General features: G+C 37.2%; 1 protein-coding gene across 1 annotated transcript in view; it reads left to right on the top strand.

Annotated features, from left to right (window-relative positions):
* The window catches only part of LOC306842892 (protein O-mannosyl-transferase TMTC2-like), a 112,792-nt gene that overhangs the window by 85,282 nt on the left and 11,834 nt on the right, over positions 1-15,676 (top strand). The window contains exons 8-9 of the mRNA XM_079374062.1: positions 7,633-7,754; positions 13,728-13,809. Of these exons, the coding sequence (XP_079230188.1) occupies positions 7,633-7,754; positions 13,728-13,809 (204 nt within the window). The remainder of the gene's footprint in view (positions 1-7,632; positions 7,755-13,727; positions 13,810-15,676) is intronic.

Raw genomic sequence — 15,676 nt, 5'->3', positions numbered from 1 at the left:
ACCGCCTCAATTCTTTCTTAGTTCCTGGCATAGGGAATTCTAGAATAGCTTGCACTTTAGCAGAAACTGGGCAAACTTGTCCCTGACCCACCTGCTTTCCTAGGTACGTTACCGTAGCTTTACCAAACTCGCATTTTGCGAGATTAACGGTAAGCGAAGCCTCTTGAAAGCGATTAAAAACATCGTGAAGGGTTTTCAAATGATCATCCCAAGTGGAGGAATAAATCACAACATCATCTAAATATGCTTCACAATTAGGAACACCGGCTAATACAGAATTCATAAGGCGCTGAAATGTTGCCGGGGCGTTTCGAAGACCGAAAGCCATAACGGTGTATTGTAGTAGATTGTCAGGAGTGACGAACGCAGAAACTTCAGCAGCGCGGGGCGTCAAGGGTACCTGCCAGTATCCCTTGAGCAGATCTAATTTTGTAACGAACATAGCAGAACCAACTTTATCCACGCAATCCTCCATACGAGGAAGGGGAAACGAATCTGCTTTCGTAACTTCATTAACCCTTCGATAGTCGGTGCAAAAACGAACTGAACCATCACTCTTGGGAACCAGAAGACATGGTGAACTCCAAGGACTGAAACTAGGAACAGCAAAACCATTGTCCAGAAGATACTTTATCTCAGATTGCATTAACTCACGTTTGGTGGGATTTAAACGATAAGCATGCTGCTTAATTGGAGTATGATCTCCTACCTCGATATCGTGAAACGCAGCCGTAGTACGAGAAGGCACATCTGAGAACAGAGCATGGTAAGACTGTATTAACTCACTTACATCACTTCGAGACGAACTAGGCAGATATGACAGAAATAATTCTAAATCGGCCAAAATTTGTGAGTTCTGCAATCGCACGCCAGTCACAGGGATATTTCGTAGAGTCAAACCATCTTCGTCGGAACAATATGTCATAGGCACAGAAACAGAAGCAACCGGGACAATAGGGTTATTTGACTCTTTGTCATCGTCTCGCGTCACATATGATTTTAGCATATTAATATGACATACGCGAGTCTTCCTTCTTCTGTCCGGAGTACATATCACATAATCAATTTCACTGAGTTTAGACTCGACAACATACGGCCCATGAAAACGTGCTTGCAGGGCAGACCCCAAAATTGGTAGTAAGACTAAGACTTTATCGCCTTTATCAAAACCGCGAGAAACGGCCTTTTGATCAAAATGGGTTTTCATCTTCGCCTGGGTAGACGATAATGAGATACGAGCCAGATCACATACTTTATGCAACCGCTCACGAAAAGAGCTCACATAATCCAACACATTAGTTGAAGTGGATTCCCTAGACATCCACTTTTCTTTCAACAGCTTAAGTGGACCTCGGACAGTATGCCCAAAAACCAAGTCTGCCGGACTAAAACCCAAAGATTCCTGTGTAGTTTCACGTATAGCAAATAACAGCAATGGTAAGCCTTCATCCCACTCTTTCACAGAATCAGCGCAATAGGTACGTAACATAGACTTTAAAGTCTGATGAAATCTTTCCAAAGCGCCTTGCGACTCTGGATGATAGGCACTAGCCACATGATGTTTTATGTTCAGTTGAGTCAAAACTTGTTTAAACACCCTGGACATAAAATTAGATCCTTGATCAGTCTGTACTATTTTTGGCAAACCAAAAGTAGAAAAAAATTTAATCAAAGATCGTAGAACGACCTTAGTACTCAAAGAACGTAATGGTATAGCCTCTGGAAAACGAGTAGCCGTACACATCAGAGTGAGTAAATATTTATGCCCAGTTTTTGTTTTAGGCAACGGACCAACGCAATCTAATATGAGATGTTCAAACGGCTCTCCCACAACGGGTATGGGACACAAAGGAGCACGAGGAATCGTCTGATTTGGCTTTCCAACAAGCTGACAAACATGACAAGACCGACAATATTTTACTACATCTGATTTCAAACCAGGCCAGAAAAAATGTCTCAAAATGCGTTTATAAGTCTTCGTAATACCTAGATGGCCCGAAAAATTATGGTCATGAGCCAAAGTCAAAACGTGAGAACGCGAGTTCATAGGTACCACGATCTGATAAACGGAATTGCATTCAACCTCACAAGCAACTGATGACCACTTGCGCATTAATAATCCATCGTCCCAAAAATATGCAACAGGCCTCTTATCTAGATCATCTTTCCCCACAGCTGACATTCGGCAACGAGAAAGAGAAACATCCTGCCGTTGTTCCATGATTAATGATGCTCTGTCAATGAACAATGACAGGTCAACTTCAGCACCCAAGTGCGTGGACAGCGACTTGATGTGCTTTAACCCATGAACATCAGAAGTATTAAGAGATTTATCAACAGGTTCAGTTAGATTCAAGAAACTATCAGAAAGACCTGCTACATCTCCGAACTTACGAGCTTGCGCTCGCGTAACTACGCACGCAGGAAACACAGAAGGAAATTCAGAAGCCAAATCTTTTGAATTTTGAAGTTCATAAATCGGATCATTAATAACTTCAGGTAACGGCAAAACTTTTTCTCCGGCAAGATCATTACCGAGGATCAACTCAATTCCTCTAATAGGCAACTGCGGACGCACAGCAATTTTAACAGGACCAGAAACTAGGTCAGACTTAATATTCACATAATGCAAAGGTACTTCAAGTATTCCCAGTTCAATACCTTGAACTAAGACATTTGAATTGCATGACGAATCCTTCGAAAATGGTAACACACTGTCAAGTATAAATGATTGAGCGGCTCCAGTGTCACGAAGAATCCGAATTGATTTCGTCTCCTTTTTATCCACGAAAGATACTACACCATCGCAAATAAACGGATCATAACCTGAATCAACTTTTCGTTCATCGAGGTTAATTTTCGATTGCACACGAACGAAACCAACACTTTTAGGATTATCCCTTCTTGGTGACTGATTTTTCCTTTTAAGTACTGGACACACCGCAATTAAATGTCCAAATTCGTGACAGTAAAAGCATTCGCGATTTTCTCCTTGATTTGGAACGGCAATTTTCGTATATTTCACATTTTTACCCACACTATTTTGAGAATTTTCCCGACGAATAGGTGGCAAAAAATTATTTTTGTGCGTTAGAACAAATTCATCTGCACAAACAGCAGCCTCCGAAAGTGTGGTGACCTTCTGATCATTTAGGTGCACCACAATTCTATCAGATAACGAATTCTTGAAATCTTCAAGTAATACCAATTCACGAAGTTTACCAAAATCACTTACCTTACTGGATTGACACCACTTATCAAAAAGAGCTCCCTTGTCACGGGCAAACTCCACAAACGTCTGATTGGCACCTTTTAAATGACAACGAAACTTCTGACGATATGCTTCTGGGACTAACTCATAGGCTCGGAGCACAGATGCCTTTAATACATCATAATCAAGACTATCTTCAATTGACATAGCGGCACATATCTCCTGCGCTTTCCCAACCAACTTGCACTGAAGTAAAAGCGGCCAGATTTCCCTAGGCCAACGCAAAGCAGCGGCTATACGTTCAAACGCATTAAAATAAGAGTCGACCTCAGTTTCTCTAAACGTAGGGACTAATCGAATTTGTCTACTAATGTCAAATTCGTTTGAATTTATAGGTGATGCATGAGAATCAACATTAGCAAAAGAGGCAGGTGATGAAGGAGCTTTAAAAGTACTCACCGGCAAACGACGCGCACCTTGGCTTTCCAGATCGTATTGCTTCATCTTCAAAAGCTGTGTGCTATGCTCCTGCCGTTTAACTTCTAAATCAAGCTCTTTAAGCCTGACTGCCAATTTAAGATCTTCCGTGTTTAAACCTACTAGTGGATTAGCCACAGCATTTCCCTCCACAGCTTCCCCACCAGTGGCTTCCGCATCCGGCTGCACACCTGCTTCGGCATTTCGTAACTCTGGACTGGATTCATCCAATTCAAAAACTCCAATCCTCACTAACCTATCATACAACGCTTCCCGAATTGCTTGCTTTGTCCCAGCTCTTGGAATAGGTATATCATAAAAATCAGCTACCAGAAACAAGTCAGATTTACGACATTTCTCCAATGCTTGCACAGTAGGTGAAAGTCTAAACGTTTCGATGCTAAACTCCATCATATAACCACTTCCAACTCCCCTGCAAAAATAAAAGATGCCAATCAGAAACAACAATACATGCATTTAGCAAATGGTGTACTCTCCAGCAAGATATTAAAAAAAAACTACTATTCCCGGAGACGAGAGAAAACGAAAATAATCAAAATGAGAAGACAAAAATTATGACCTAACGAACGAAGGAAAAAAATTGACCCAAAAAAAACGGACGAGCCCCCATTTATTACGATTCGTCTAGGTTTAATCGTAACAAAAGAAAAATAAATAAATATATATGACTCCCACGCCCAGTCGTCAGACCCGAAAGATTCAAATAACAACAAAAATCAAGAAAAATGATAAACGTTTTATTAAGATAAAAGAAATTAAACAATATGAAAGTTGAATGTGTTCAAACAAAGTAACAAAAAAATAAACCAATAGGTGTTATAATCTTCAGAAAGACCCAAGGCCCAAAATAACAAACAAAAACAGATAATAAATAAAACGAACTAACTTCCCTCAAAGTATCCAAAATCAAAATACAACGACTTATCCTCCATACTCTAACAAAACAGAACGAACGGAATTTCAAAAGAAAAGGGCAGGTCAACCCTACAAAGAACACCACTGAAAATGAAGACAATAAGTATCTAACATATAAACTGCTACAACAATGGTCTGACGGCTGGAGAGGAGACAGGAGAAGTGCGACCGGCCCGGAATCGCAACAACTCGTCTTCTGGAAACGGAAGCACTGTTTTAAACCCACATAAAGGGGGTGGAGCCAGCTCACAGCTAATCATCGTAATCCTGAAACAAACAACGAAATAAACACACAAAGAAATAACAACAACAAAGAAATCAAAATACAAACTCAAAACATTATACAAAATTACTTAATTCCGTAACACAGACAGACGTGTATGGAGGCTGGTGGCTCATGTGAAACCCCAGTGTAGTCACGTATGCTCTGCTTATGTTATTTTAGCTCTAATTACATTAACATTGTTTAGGCTGTGTTATCTCAGTGAAGTAGCTGTGATATGCTCTTCTGTAATAATCTGTCTGAGAGGAGCGTGTGTGTTATTGCGGGTGGGTGGGAGCTGGAGGTTGGCTGAGGTATTAGATGATGTTTAAAGGATAGGAGTGTGTGTTTATATGCATGTCATAAGGAGTCTTTTTTTTCCGTCTGGATTTATAAGAGTAGGGTTGGCGCTGGGACAGGCATTGAATTACTGACCTGAAGAACGGAAGACAGTATTTTTATAGTATACATTGTATTTTTTTGTTTCTTATGCATTGCATTTTTTATGTATTTATTTACCTATCTATCTATCATCTATCTATCTGTCTCTTAATTTGAAATCAATTTAATTAATACTTTTCAGAAATGTTTTTAATCAATACTTTGATTAAGCAAAAATGAATTAAATTGATCAAACGTGACAGTGAAGACTTTTACATTATGAAAGATTTCTATTACAAAAAAATACTGTTTGTTTGAACTCTCTTCACTTTGAAAAGAAAGAATCTTGAAACTTATTAAACAGATTTCTGAAGAATTTAAAACTTTAAATTTTAATAATATTTCACAGTATTACTGTTTTGTCTGTAGCAACAAATAAATTAATAAATGCAACCTGGATGAGCATAAAAATCCTTATTTAAAAAAAAATAGCTGGTTTATTTTTGACACTACATGCCACTTATATGCATAAACAATGCTGCTTGAAAGTTTGTGAACCCTTTAGAATTTTCTATATTTCTGCATAAATAGGACCCAGAATATTATCAGGTTTTCATATAAGTCCTGAAAGTAGACAAAGAGAACCGAATCAAACAAGTGAGAGAAAATTTTTTTATTTGTAATTTATTTATTGAGTAAAATGATCCAGTGTTACATATCTGTGCGTTGCAAAAGTATGTGAATCTCTTGGATTAGCAGTTAATTAGAGTCCATCTGTGCAGAGGTGTTTTCAGTCAGTGCAATGAATATCAAATGTCGTTTCCTTCAATGAACTGCTTGTTTAGGTCCTTCCACAACATTTTAATTGGATTAAGGTCTGGACTTTGACTCGAAATTTGTTCTTTAACCATTCTTTGGTAGAATGACTTGTGCTTTGGGTTGTTGTCTTGCTGCATGGCCCACGTTCTCTTGAGGCTCTGTTCTTAAACAGATGTCCTGATGTTTTTCTTTAGACTTTGCTGGTATAATTCAGAATTCATTGTTCCATCAACGATGACAGGCTGTCCTGGCCAAGATGCAGCAAAACTGGCCTAAGCCATGATACTACCATCACCATGTTTCACAGATGGGATAAGATTATTAAGCTGGAATGCAGTGTGTTCTTTTCTCTGAATATAATAGCTTCTCATTTAAACCAATAAGTTCTATTTTGGTTTCCTCCATCCATTAAACCGTTCTCCAAATAGTCCTCTGGCAAGCAATTTTCTTTTTGGAGAACAGTGGCTTTCTTCTTGCAACTCTGCCATGCACACCCTGGTTGCTCGGTGTTCTGCTGATGGTGGGCTCATGAACATTAACATTAGCCAATGAGAGAAAGGCCTTTAGTTGCTTAGAAGTTACCCTTAGAAGTTAACTTTTGCAACCTTGCAGACTATTACACGTTCTGCTTTGGAGTGATCTTTGGTGGTCGACCACTTCTCGGGAAGGTAACAGTGGTCTTGAATTTCCTCCATTTGTACACAATCTGTCTGGCTGTGGATTTGTGGAGTCCAAAATCTTTTGAGATGGTTTTGTAACCTTTTCTAGCCTGATGAGCAACATCAACTCTTTTTTCTGAGGTCTTCAGTAATCTCCTTTGTTCCTGACATGATTCACTTCCACAAACATGACTTTGATAGATCTCTGTTCTTTGAATAAAACAGTACGTACTGACATTTGATATTCATTGCACTGACTGAAAACACCTCTGCACAGATGGACTCTAATTTCATCTTTAAATGAACTGCTAATTCACATACTTTTGCAAAGCACAGATATGTAACACTGGATCATTTTTCTCAATAAATAAATGAGAAAGTATTTTTCTCTCACTTGCTTGATTCGGTTCTCTTTGTCTACTTTCATGACTTATATTAAAATCTGATAATGTTTTGTGTCATATTTATGCAGAAATATAGAGGTTCACAAACTTTCAAGCACCCCTATGTACATACGTATGTATGTGTGTATGTATGCATGTATGTATGTATATAATTTTTTTTTTTTTTTTTTTTTTTTTTTTTTTTTTATCGAATGCAAAAATTGCTGAATGATCTAATATAAATAATCAAATAAAATCTAATAAATAACTGAATGCCCGCTGGTCGGTAAACAATCGCTTAATGTTGGTTTCACTCATCGCTCGTTTTACATAAATGGACGGAGGGCTCCAGTATCACATTTCATCAACTATTTGAATTTTTGTGGGTCCTTTTAAGTTGACTGCCTCTATTTCTGCTATGGGATAAATCACGGCGAGGGGGGTGGTTATGTGCTTCCTTAACTTCTGACCTGTTGACCTGACCTCTGTCTCCTCCCTGCACAGGAGAGGCCTACATGAGGCTGAACAAACTGACAGAGGCAGAACACTGGTATAAGGAATCCCTCCGAGCCAAACCAGACCATATACCTGCACACCTCACTTACGGCAAGCTCCTGGCAATGACGGTAAACTCACTCTCTAATGGACACTGACTGAATAAGGGATTGAGTTGGCTAGTTGTTAAATATTTAGGCTAGTAAACAAAAGGTTTCAAGTTTGAACACAAGCAAGGTCAGAATAGTTTTAGTTTATCCTTAAATGAAAAATTAATTATGATTTATGATCCCCTGCGTTTTTCTAAACCTGTATGAGTTTTGCTCTTCTGTGAAGAAAACATAATTGTCCATATAATAAAAGTCAGTGGGAGTCCCCAAGCAAATGTTTTATGGACAAAAAAAAAAGAAAACAGAGGCATGAGCTAATTGACTAATTAGTAACTAAAACATGACTCTGAAACTGTCTCTTGAACGTTAAATACCCTTTAGGCATAGCAAAGCTTGAGTACACATTGGCTTTCTATGTCTAAGAGAAGCTACCATTATATAAAGGTACCTTTTTTATCCATAAATCTAAACCGAGAAGTCGTCCCTTAAGACCGAACTCATTCTTTATTTGATCTTGAAACTTAAAACTGAAAAAGTGAAGCAGCTAAAAACAGAAGACCGAATCACTCGCACGTATGCCCTGGGTCTGAATTCACTCAGCAGAAATCCATGTGGACAGATAAGAGAGAAGATGTGTTAAAAAGGGTTGAGAGGAGGTGATGGCTCTGAGAGTTCCTGCTCTGTGGCGGAGCAGATTGTCTCAGGTTTACCTGTGTCTGTCTCCTTTCATTTCCACTCTGGCCATATGGTGCTCTTCAGGCCTTTCTCATTCATGTGGCCACCACCAGCTGATTATGTAAAGAAAATACAGACCGTCTTAATTTACCATCTTTGAAAGCTCAGCAGACAGTACAAGGAAAGCAGTGTGTTTTTGAAAGAGGGATTGTGCTGAGGGCTTCTAGCAGAAATGGACCTTCACGGTTAAGATAGGATGACAAGAAAATCAAATGAGAGGTGTGATGGAATCTCCACTACATAGCAGTATCGTTTAAAGTCAACATTGACCCTGTTTACTTTCTTAATACAGGTTCCTGTTTTCATTGTGAAAGATTCATCAGTGCACTCTATTCTAAAGAAGAAAGTCATTTTTATAATCTTACTGTGAAGTAGCAGTTTGACATGCTCATGTCGGAAATCCAATAGTATGCTCTTCTCTTAAAATATTCTTTCAATTTCGACGTCATTTCAAATTTACCTCGGCATCAACCATGGCTTCAATACATATAAATAATCTCTTTCTTCCTCCCTTCTCAGATTCCGTATTCTCTCTCTGGGAAAATAATTATTTTACATTATCTTTTCAATAATAATGTGTTTGCAAGTTTTTCTGAATTATCATTTAATTTACCTTCCTATCACCTATTTCGGTACTTTCAAATTAGGCACTGTGCCTCCTCTCTGTTCTCTGGGTTTCCCGCCCTGCCTACAAAGTCTCCATGGAAGGAGGCATTTAAATTGAATCTTCATAAGGGTGGGATTATTTCAAAGATATATGCGATTATCTTGTCAAAGGATAATTCTCACAACATTAAAATAATCAGGGCTTGGGAAGAGGAACTTGACCTCGAGTTTGAGGATGACTACTGGAGTAGAGTATTCGACAATGTACGTACCACCACCTCATGTGCTAGACTTAGCTTTATACAATTTAAAACGATTCACAGAACTCATCTTTTCTATATCCCAATGTTTCAGTCATATGTTTGCATTTTGTTCCAGGTTGCAAAGCGTTTGGAATTCTTTCTTTAAAATACTTTCTGATGTCCTAGGGGTCGAGTTAATTGTTTGCCCTTTGATTGCAATCTTTGGTGTTCCTTCTCGGTGTCATAGCTTTTGCATCTCTTCTTGCTAGGTGCAGAATACTGTTGTCTTGGACCTCCCCTCAAACCCCCCTGTATTTCAGTTTGGCTCAAAGATTTGGTCTTTTTTTTTAAACTTGAAAAAATTAAGTACAATATCAGAGGTAGGGGAAATCTTTTTTTGAAAAATGACGACAATTTATCACATTCTTTAATGATTTACAAATCTTAGACGTGGATTGAGTGGAGATATATATGTATACCCCCTATTTTATCATTATTATGTTTTTCTTAGTTATGCTGTGTGTGTGTGTGTATTATGTATATATATGTATTTTTTATATATATATATTTGTCCCCCCTTTTCAGTTGCCATTGTGTACTAATTGGGGATTGCTTTGTTAGGTCTCGGTAAGATCATATATGGTGGGTGGGGTGGTATAAAATATTAAAATGCAATTTGCAACAATAGAAATTCTATGACAAAAAAAATAAAAACTGAAAATAAAAAAATAATAAATATCATAAGTTCAAAAATGTTTCTTACACTTACCAACACTGCATTTATTTGATTAAAAATACATTAAAAACAGCAATATTGTGAAATGTTATTACAATTTAAAAGAACTATTTTCTATTTTAATATATTTTAAAGTATAATTTATTCCTTTATGGCAAAGCTGAATTTTTACCATCATAACTCCAGTCTTCAGTGTCACATGATCCTTCAGAAATCATTCTAATATGCGGATTTGGTACACAAGAACATTTATTAGTATCAATGTTGAAAGCAGTTATTATGGTTTTTGAGAAATATTTTTGTGAAAATAGGTTTTTTAGGATCTTAAGAACTGCATTAATTTGAAATAATGCATTTATTTACACACACACACACATATCGGTCAAATATGGGTCATACATATATGCATACATATGGGTCAAATTTTAAAAGATCACCAATGAAACACTCTTTTAAAGCTGTTTTTATAAAACTTATTAACTAGCTTTTATTTTGTTTGTTTAGGTGTTCTTGACAGTGTCATAAACTGTGGCACAAGTAACAAAAACAGTGTAGTATTTATAGCATTCTCTTCATAAACAGTTTATATTAACCACACATTTCCGCCAGTTACATCATTTCACACAGCCAAGAGTAAGCAATGTCAGATGAAAGGGTTCTGTGTCTCTGTCCCTCTCTTTCTTTGTCTCCGTTGTCTAAAACCCTAAGACACACTGTCCTCAAACATCTCAATCCAGGGACTCGCACTGTAACCAAAGAAAGGAAGTAAACTACACAAACTTCCTGAATGAAGCCATTGGAAGAGGCCAGAACAAGTCAGTCCACCAGAGACAAAGTCAATCCATCACAGAGCCGTACTGCTGTGATGAAACTCACTCAAGTGAGAGCAAATTCAAAAGGTGTTGTCTTCACTTCAGAGCCGTATTGATTTTGAAGAAAGTTTTCAGCTCAAATCTCCCAGGTCCTTGCGGTTTCTGCTTGCTTAATGCAGAAACAGAGTAAAACATGAGTACCCATAATCCTTTGGGTGAAAATAAAGCTTCCTCAGGGGTGAGGGGGCCTGGGCAGTGATTTGATCAGTTCGCTGACCTTGAATAAACTTGAATGGATGAAAGGAAAACTTCTGTGTGTTTGATCAAGTGTAGCGAGTATTTGTTGTTTAGTGAATGATGTGCTTTTTTAAGTAGACTTTCTTGGTAGTTTGTAGTGTGTTTGCATGGCAGCATTCATTATTTGGGTTGACAGTTGAATGAAACTTTGAATGGTTTTTAATGTTGTAATATTAGACACGCACATCAATGTTTGTTAAAAGAATTCCCATCAGAAATGAAAGTTGCACTTCAGTATTAAACTGCACTGATTAAAAACAAAATCTATAGAAATAATTAAAATTAATTATATCGCATGATGAATTGATTTAATTTTATAGCTTTTTTTATTAATTAAGCTGAATTAAAGCATTAAATTGACAGCCTTAGTTATAATATCCCTTTAAAATTGGTTTAGATAATACAACATATTTCTATCCCAGTGCTGTCAGTCTTATTAAAAACAGAAATATTGTGAAATAATATTCTAATTTAAAATAACTCCTTTCTATTGTAATATATTTTAAAATGTATTTTTTCCTGTGATGGCAAAGCTGAAATTCCAGCATCATTACTCTACTCTTCAGTGTCATATGATCCTTTAGAAATCTTTCTAATCTGCAAATTTGGTGCTCAAGAATCATTTCTTATCAAAGTTGTGCTGTTTTTTGTCTTTTTTTTTTATTGTGAATTTAGAGTCATTTTTTCGGATTCTTTGATAAATAGAACGTTCCGAAAAACAACATTTATTTGAAATAAAATTATTAATAAAAAGGCTTTACTGTCATCTTAATGTCATTAATTTGTCTAAAAAATATGAATTTAACGATGAGGAAGTGTTCATCCTGTCAGCATCACATTGTTCCGGCATCATTTCCAGGTGGGGAACAGGGAAATCTTCACGGTCAGGGGTCGAATGCAGGAGACATGATGAAACTCGGTCCTTTCCCCTGCTGTGCTGACCTTCCCTGACCTCCTTTCACAAACGCACCGGGTCAAAGAGCCCAACCCTAGGGATGCGAGTGTGTGTGTGTTTGAGTGTTTCAGCTGCGTTATTGAATACTCTCATTTCCGTCACTAATCAGGCTCAGAATCCATTGACGAACACCACAGAGACGTTGGAACAGCAGTGTGTCTGTTGTCTCTCTGATGTCATGCTCAGATTAAGGGGTCGGGGGTCCAGCACAGGGGTGTGTGAGTGTGTGTGTGTGTTCAGAGGAAAGGGCGTAAAGCAGGATATTGCTTTAGAATGATAACACAACCTCGGCGGATGACACTGAGACGTGTGTTTGTCAGGAATTGACAAAGCTTATCCTTGTGCTGAATCTTTACTTATTGAAGTAAGGACTACCGTTCAAAAGTCAAATGCTTTTTATAGAAATCAATACATTTATTTAGCAAGGATGCCGAATCGATCAATGTATGTATGAGAATTGACAGTAAAGATGTCTGTTTAATTCTTGAAAAAAAAATCCCACAAAAAGTCTAAGGAGCAGAACAGTTTGATATTGATAGGAAATGTTTCTTGAGCAGCAAATCAGTATATTGGAATGATTTCTGAAGGGTCATGTGATGCTGAAGATTGCAAATTCAGTTTTGCCATCACATGAATACAATAAATTTAAAATATATTTAAAAACTAAAATGTATTTAAAATTGTAATAATATTTCACAATGTTACAGTTTTTACTGTGTTTTAGAAGACACTCCTTTCAAAACATTAAAAAATCTTCAGACTGAACTGACCCCCCTGTTGCATATAAACTATACAGGTCAAGTGTTCCAAGTGACTGTTTCTTTATTTTTCTCACACTCTTGACATGGTGCAAGTTTGCAAACATCCATGTCTAACATTAAACAGCACTGGCTCTATCAAGTGTAGGCATCACTGAGAGTGCAATGCATTGATTTAAAGTTACACATCGCTGCGCTGGGGATTTAAATTATACAGTGTAAATAAAAATATATCACTGTTTTGCATCTGGTCTGCAGATAAATCCATGCACGGTTAATCAAGTGAGAACAGGGTATGATAATACATCTCAGACTGGAACCAGTATGAATTCTTCAGGTTTTGAGATGCACTGGAGATGTATTCAGTTTTTATCACTCGGTTCTCTGGAATTTTTTTGTGTAATGATCACTAAATATTCTCTCGTTTTTTTTTTTTTTTTTTTTTTTCTCGTCATTCAGCAGTCTCTTTCTTTTTGCCTAATAAAATTATTTCTTAAATCAAAAGTTTGTTTGTTTATTTATTTATTCATTCAGTTGCATACTATCCCGTTATCATGCATGCATGCAATCCCATTTCATTAAATATAAAATATTATTTTATTTTGTAAACTTTGTGTGCTATGTTAACTATAATACAAAACTTTTTGTTGTTTTTGTCTTATTTATTTTTTAAACATAACTCTTGGAATAATTTAGTCAAAGTGTGCAATTATAGCAGCACTAGGCACTGGAATTGCTAAACACATTTCCTGTTGTTCTAGTGAACATTATATATCAGGTCAAAGATTAAAAATGAAAATTTCCATAAACCTCACCTTGTAGAAATTCCTCATATGCTTTATTTTCATTTCAGGGTCAGAAAACGGAAGCGGAGAAGTTCTTTCTCAAGGCGATCGAGCTCGATCCCTCTAAAGGAAACTGCTATATGCATTATGGTTGGTATTACTTTATTTTATTTCTCCTCAACTTGCACACATGGGCTGAAACAACATTAGCCAGTCATCCAGTAATGCAAAGATAATGAGGTATATGAGTCCACACATTACATCTACTCTAGCTTTGCTGACGTAGTGAAATACTTGTGTGGTATCTTCCCAACTCCATATTGGCAATATTGCTCTTTAGCCGACGTTTGTCTTGTAATTGAGGTTACGTTTATAGGCTTTTTCGCAGCAAGATCGATGGTTCCATGCAGGAAGTCATTGTTTCGGTGTTATCTGAAGCGTACCTGGGATACAGATGTTATTCCAGTGAGACTAAACCACCCACGCCTCAGCGAACAGAGAGAGATACGAGGCCTCATTTCTTTAAGGAAAAAGCATACGAGTTTTCATGTGTGTCTGCATGAATGTGATTTAGCCAAATTATGGCCTGCGGCCATTTTCTCCAGCTGAGACTCAGATTATTGGAGCGCAGTTTACTTCCCAGGGATTTATTTTTTTGCTCTTTACAATAATTTAGTTTCAACACCTTTTCTAAAAAGAATTATTTTTGTGCATGTTAAAGGGATGGTTCACCTAAAAATGAAAATTCTGTCATTAATTACTCACCCTCATGTCGTTCCAAACCCGTAAAACCTTTGTTCTTCTTCGGAAAACAAATTAAGGTATTTTTGGTGAAATCCGAAAGCTTTCTGACGCTGCATAGACCGCAACGTAACTGACACATTAAAGGCCCAGAAAGGTAGTAAGGACATCGTTAAAATAGTCCATGTGACATCAGCGGTTCAACCGTAATTTTATGTAGCTTTGAGAATATTTTTATGTGCAAAGAAAACAAAAATAACGACGTTATTCAACGATTTCTTCTCTTCCGCTTCAGTCTTCAACGCGCGTTTACGAGGGTACCACGACGCATGTGATTTTTCAAGTTGAAATGTGAAAAATGACAAAAACAAAACTGTATACTGTCATAGCCACAATTTTTAAACATTTTTAATATTTGAAAGTGCATTATTATATTATTGTACAGTATGCTGTCATATTTTACTTTAACAGTTTAAAATATAAGTAAAGTTTAAAATTGAATGTAAAAATGTAATTTTTTTTATAATTTATTAAGATCCTAATAATGTTTTGTTTTTGTTTTTTTTTTGTCTTGACAAATGAGTCTTCCATGCTAGATTTTTATGGTTGACCTGTCCCTGGATGCTCCCACTTATGGATTTAGTCCAGATAAACGCAGCATCACAGGCTAACCCCAACAATATGTTTTCCACTCGATCGCTGCCAAGGCATCTGCGTAGTATAATGTAGTACGTGTCTGATCAGACATCTTCAGAACACATACTATCCAAAGGCCATAAGGATGATCTTGTATTTCCTTCTATTGTTCTCTAGTGCATAACCACTGTATCAGAGAACGTGGCTGCTTCTTTGTATTTTCTGTTTCGCATGATTTACCATGGGGAGAAAGGCTCTGCTTTGTGCCAATTTTTTTTAATATTTGTATAAAACTATTTGTGCCATCCAAAAAATGCCATAATGACAGCGTTCTAGCTATCTTCACTTTGGATTACATTGCTTCTTAGGTTTCTACTTTGGTCATTTCTGTTTGGGAAAAGTTCTTTGGTTTTGGCCCGTGGAGAGCCATTTCGGCAAATAGCAGCAGGCTATTTATTCCACTTCAGTCTTGACCGATGGCTCTAGCAACGATACTGCAGAGGTTTGAGATCCCAGTCAGCCCCCTTTCCACAACCTTACAGGAGTAAGCATTTAATTTGTCATGGAAACGTGCCTATCAGAGAAATCTCAATTGGACAAATGGTCTGTCAGATGGTTCGCACAGCGTGCAGTGCCTTTG

This window comes from Barbus barbus, assembly GCF_936440315.1.
Source record: "Barbus barbus genome assembly, chromosome: 23".
Taxonomy (NCBI): Eukaryota; Metazoa; Chordata; class Actinopteri; order Cypriniformes; family Cyprinidae; genus Barbus; species Barbus barbus.
This window is presented reverse-complemented; position numbering and strand designations above follow the sequence as displayed.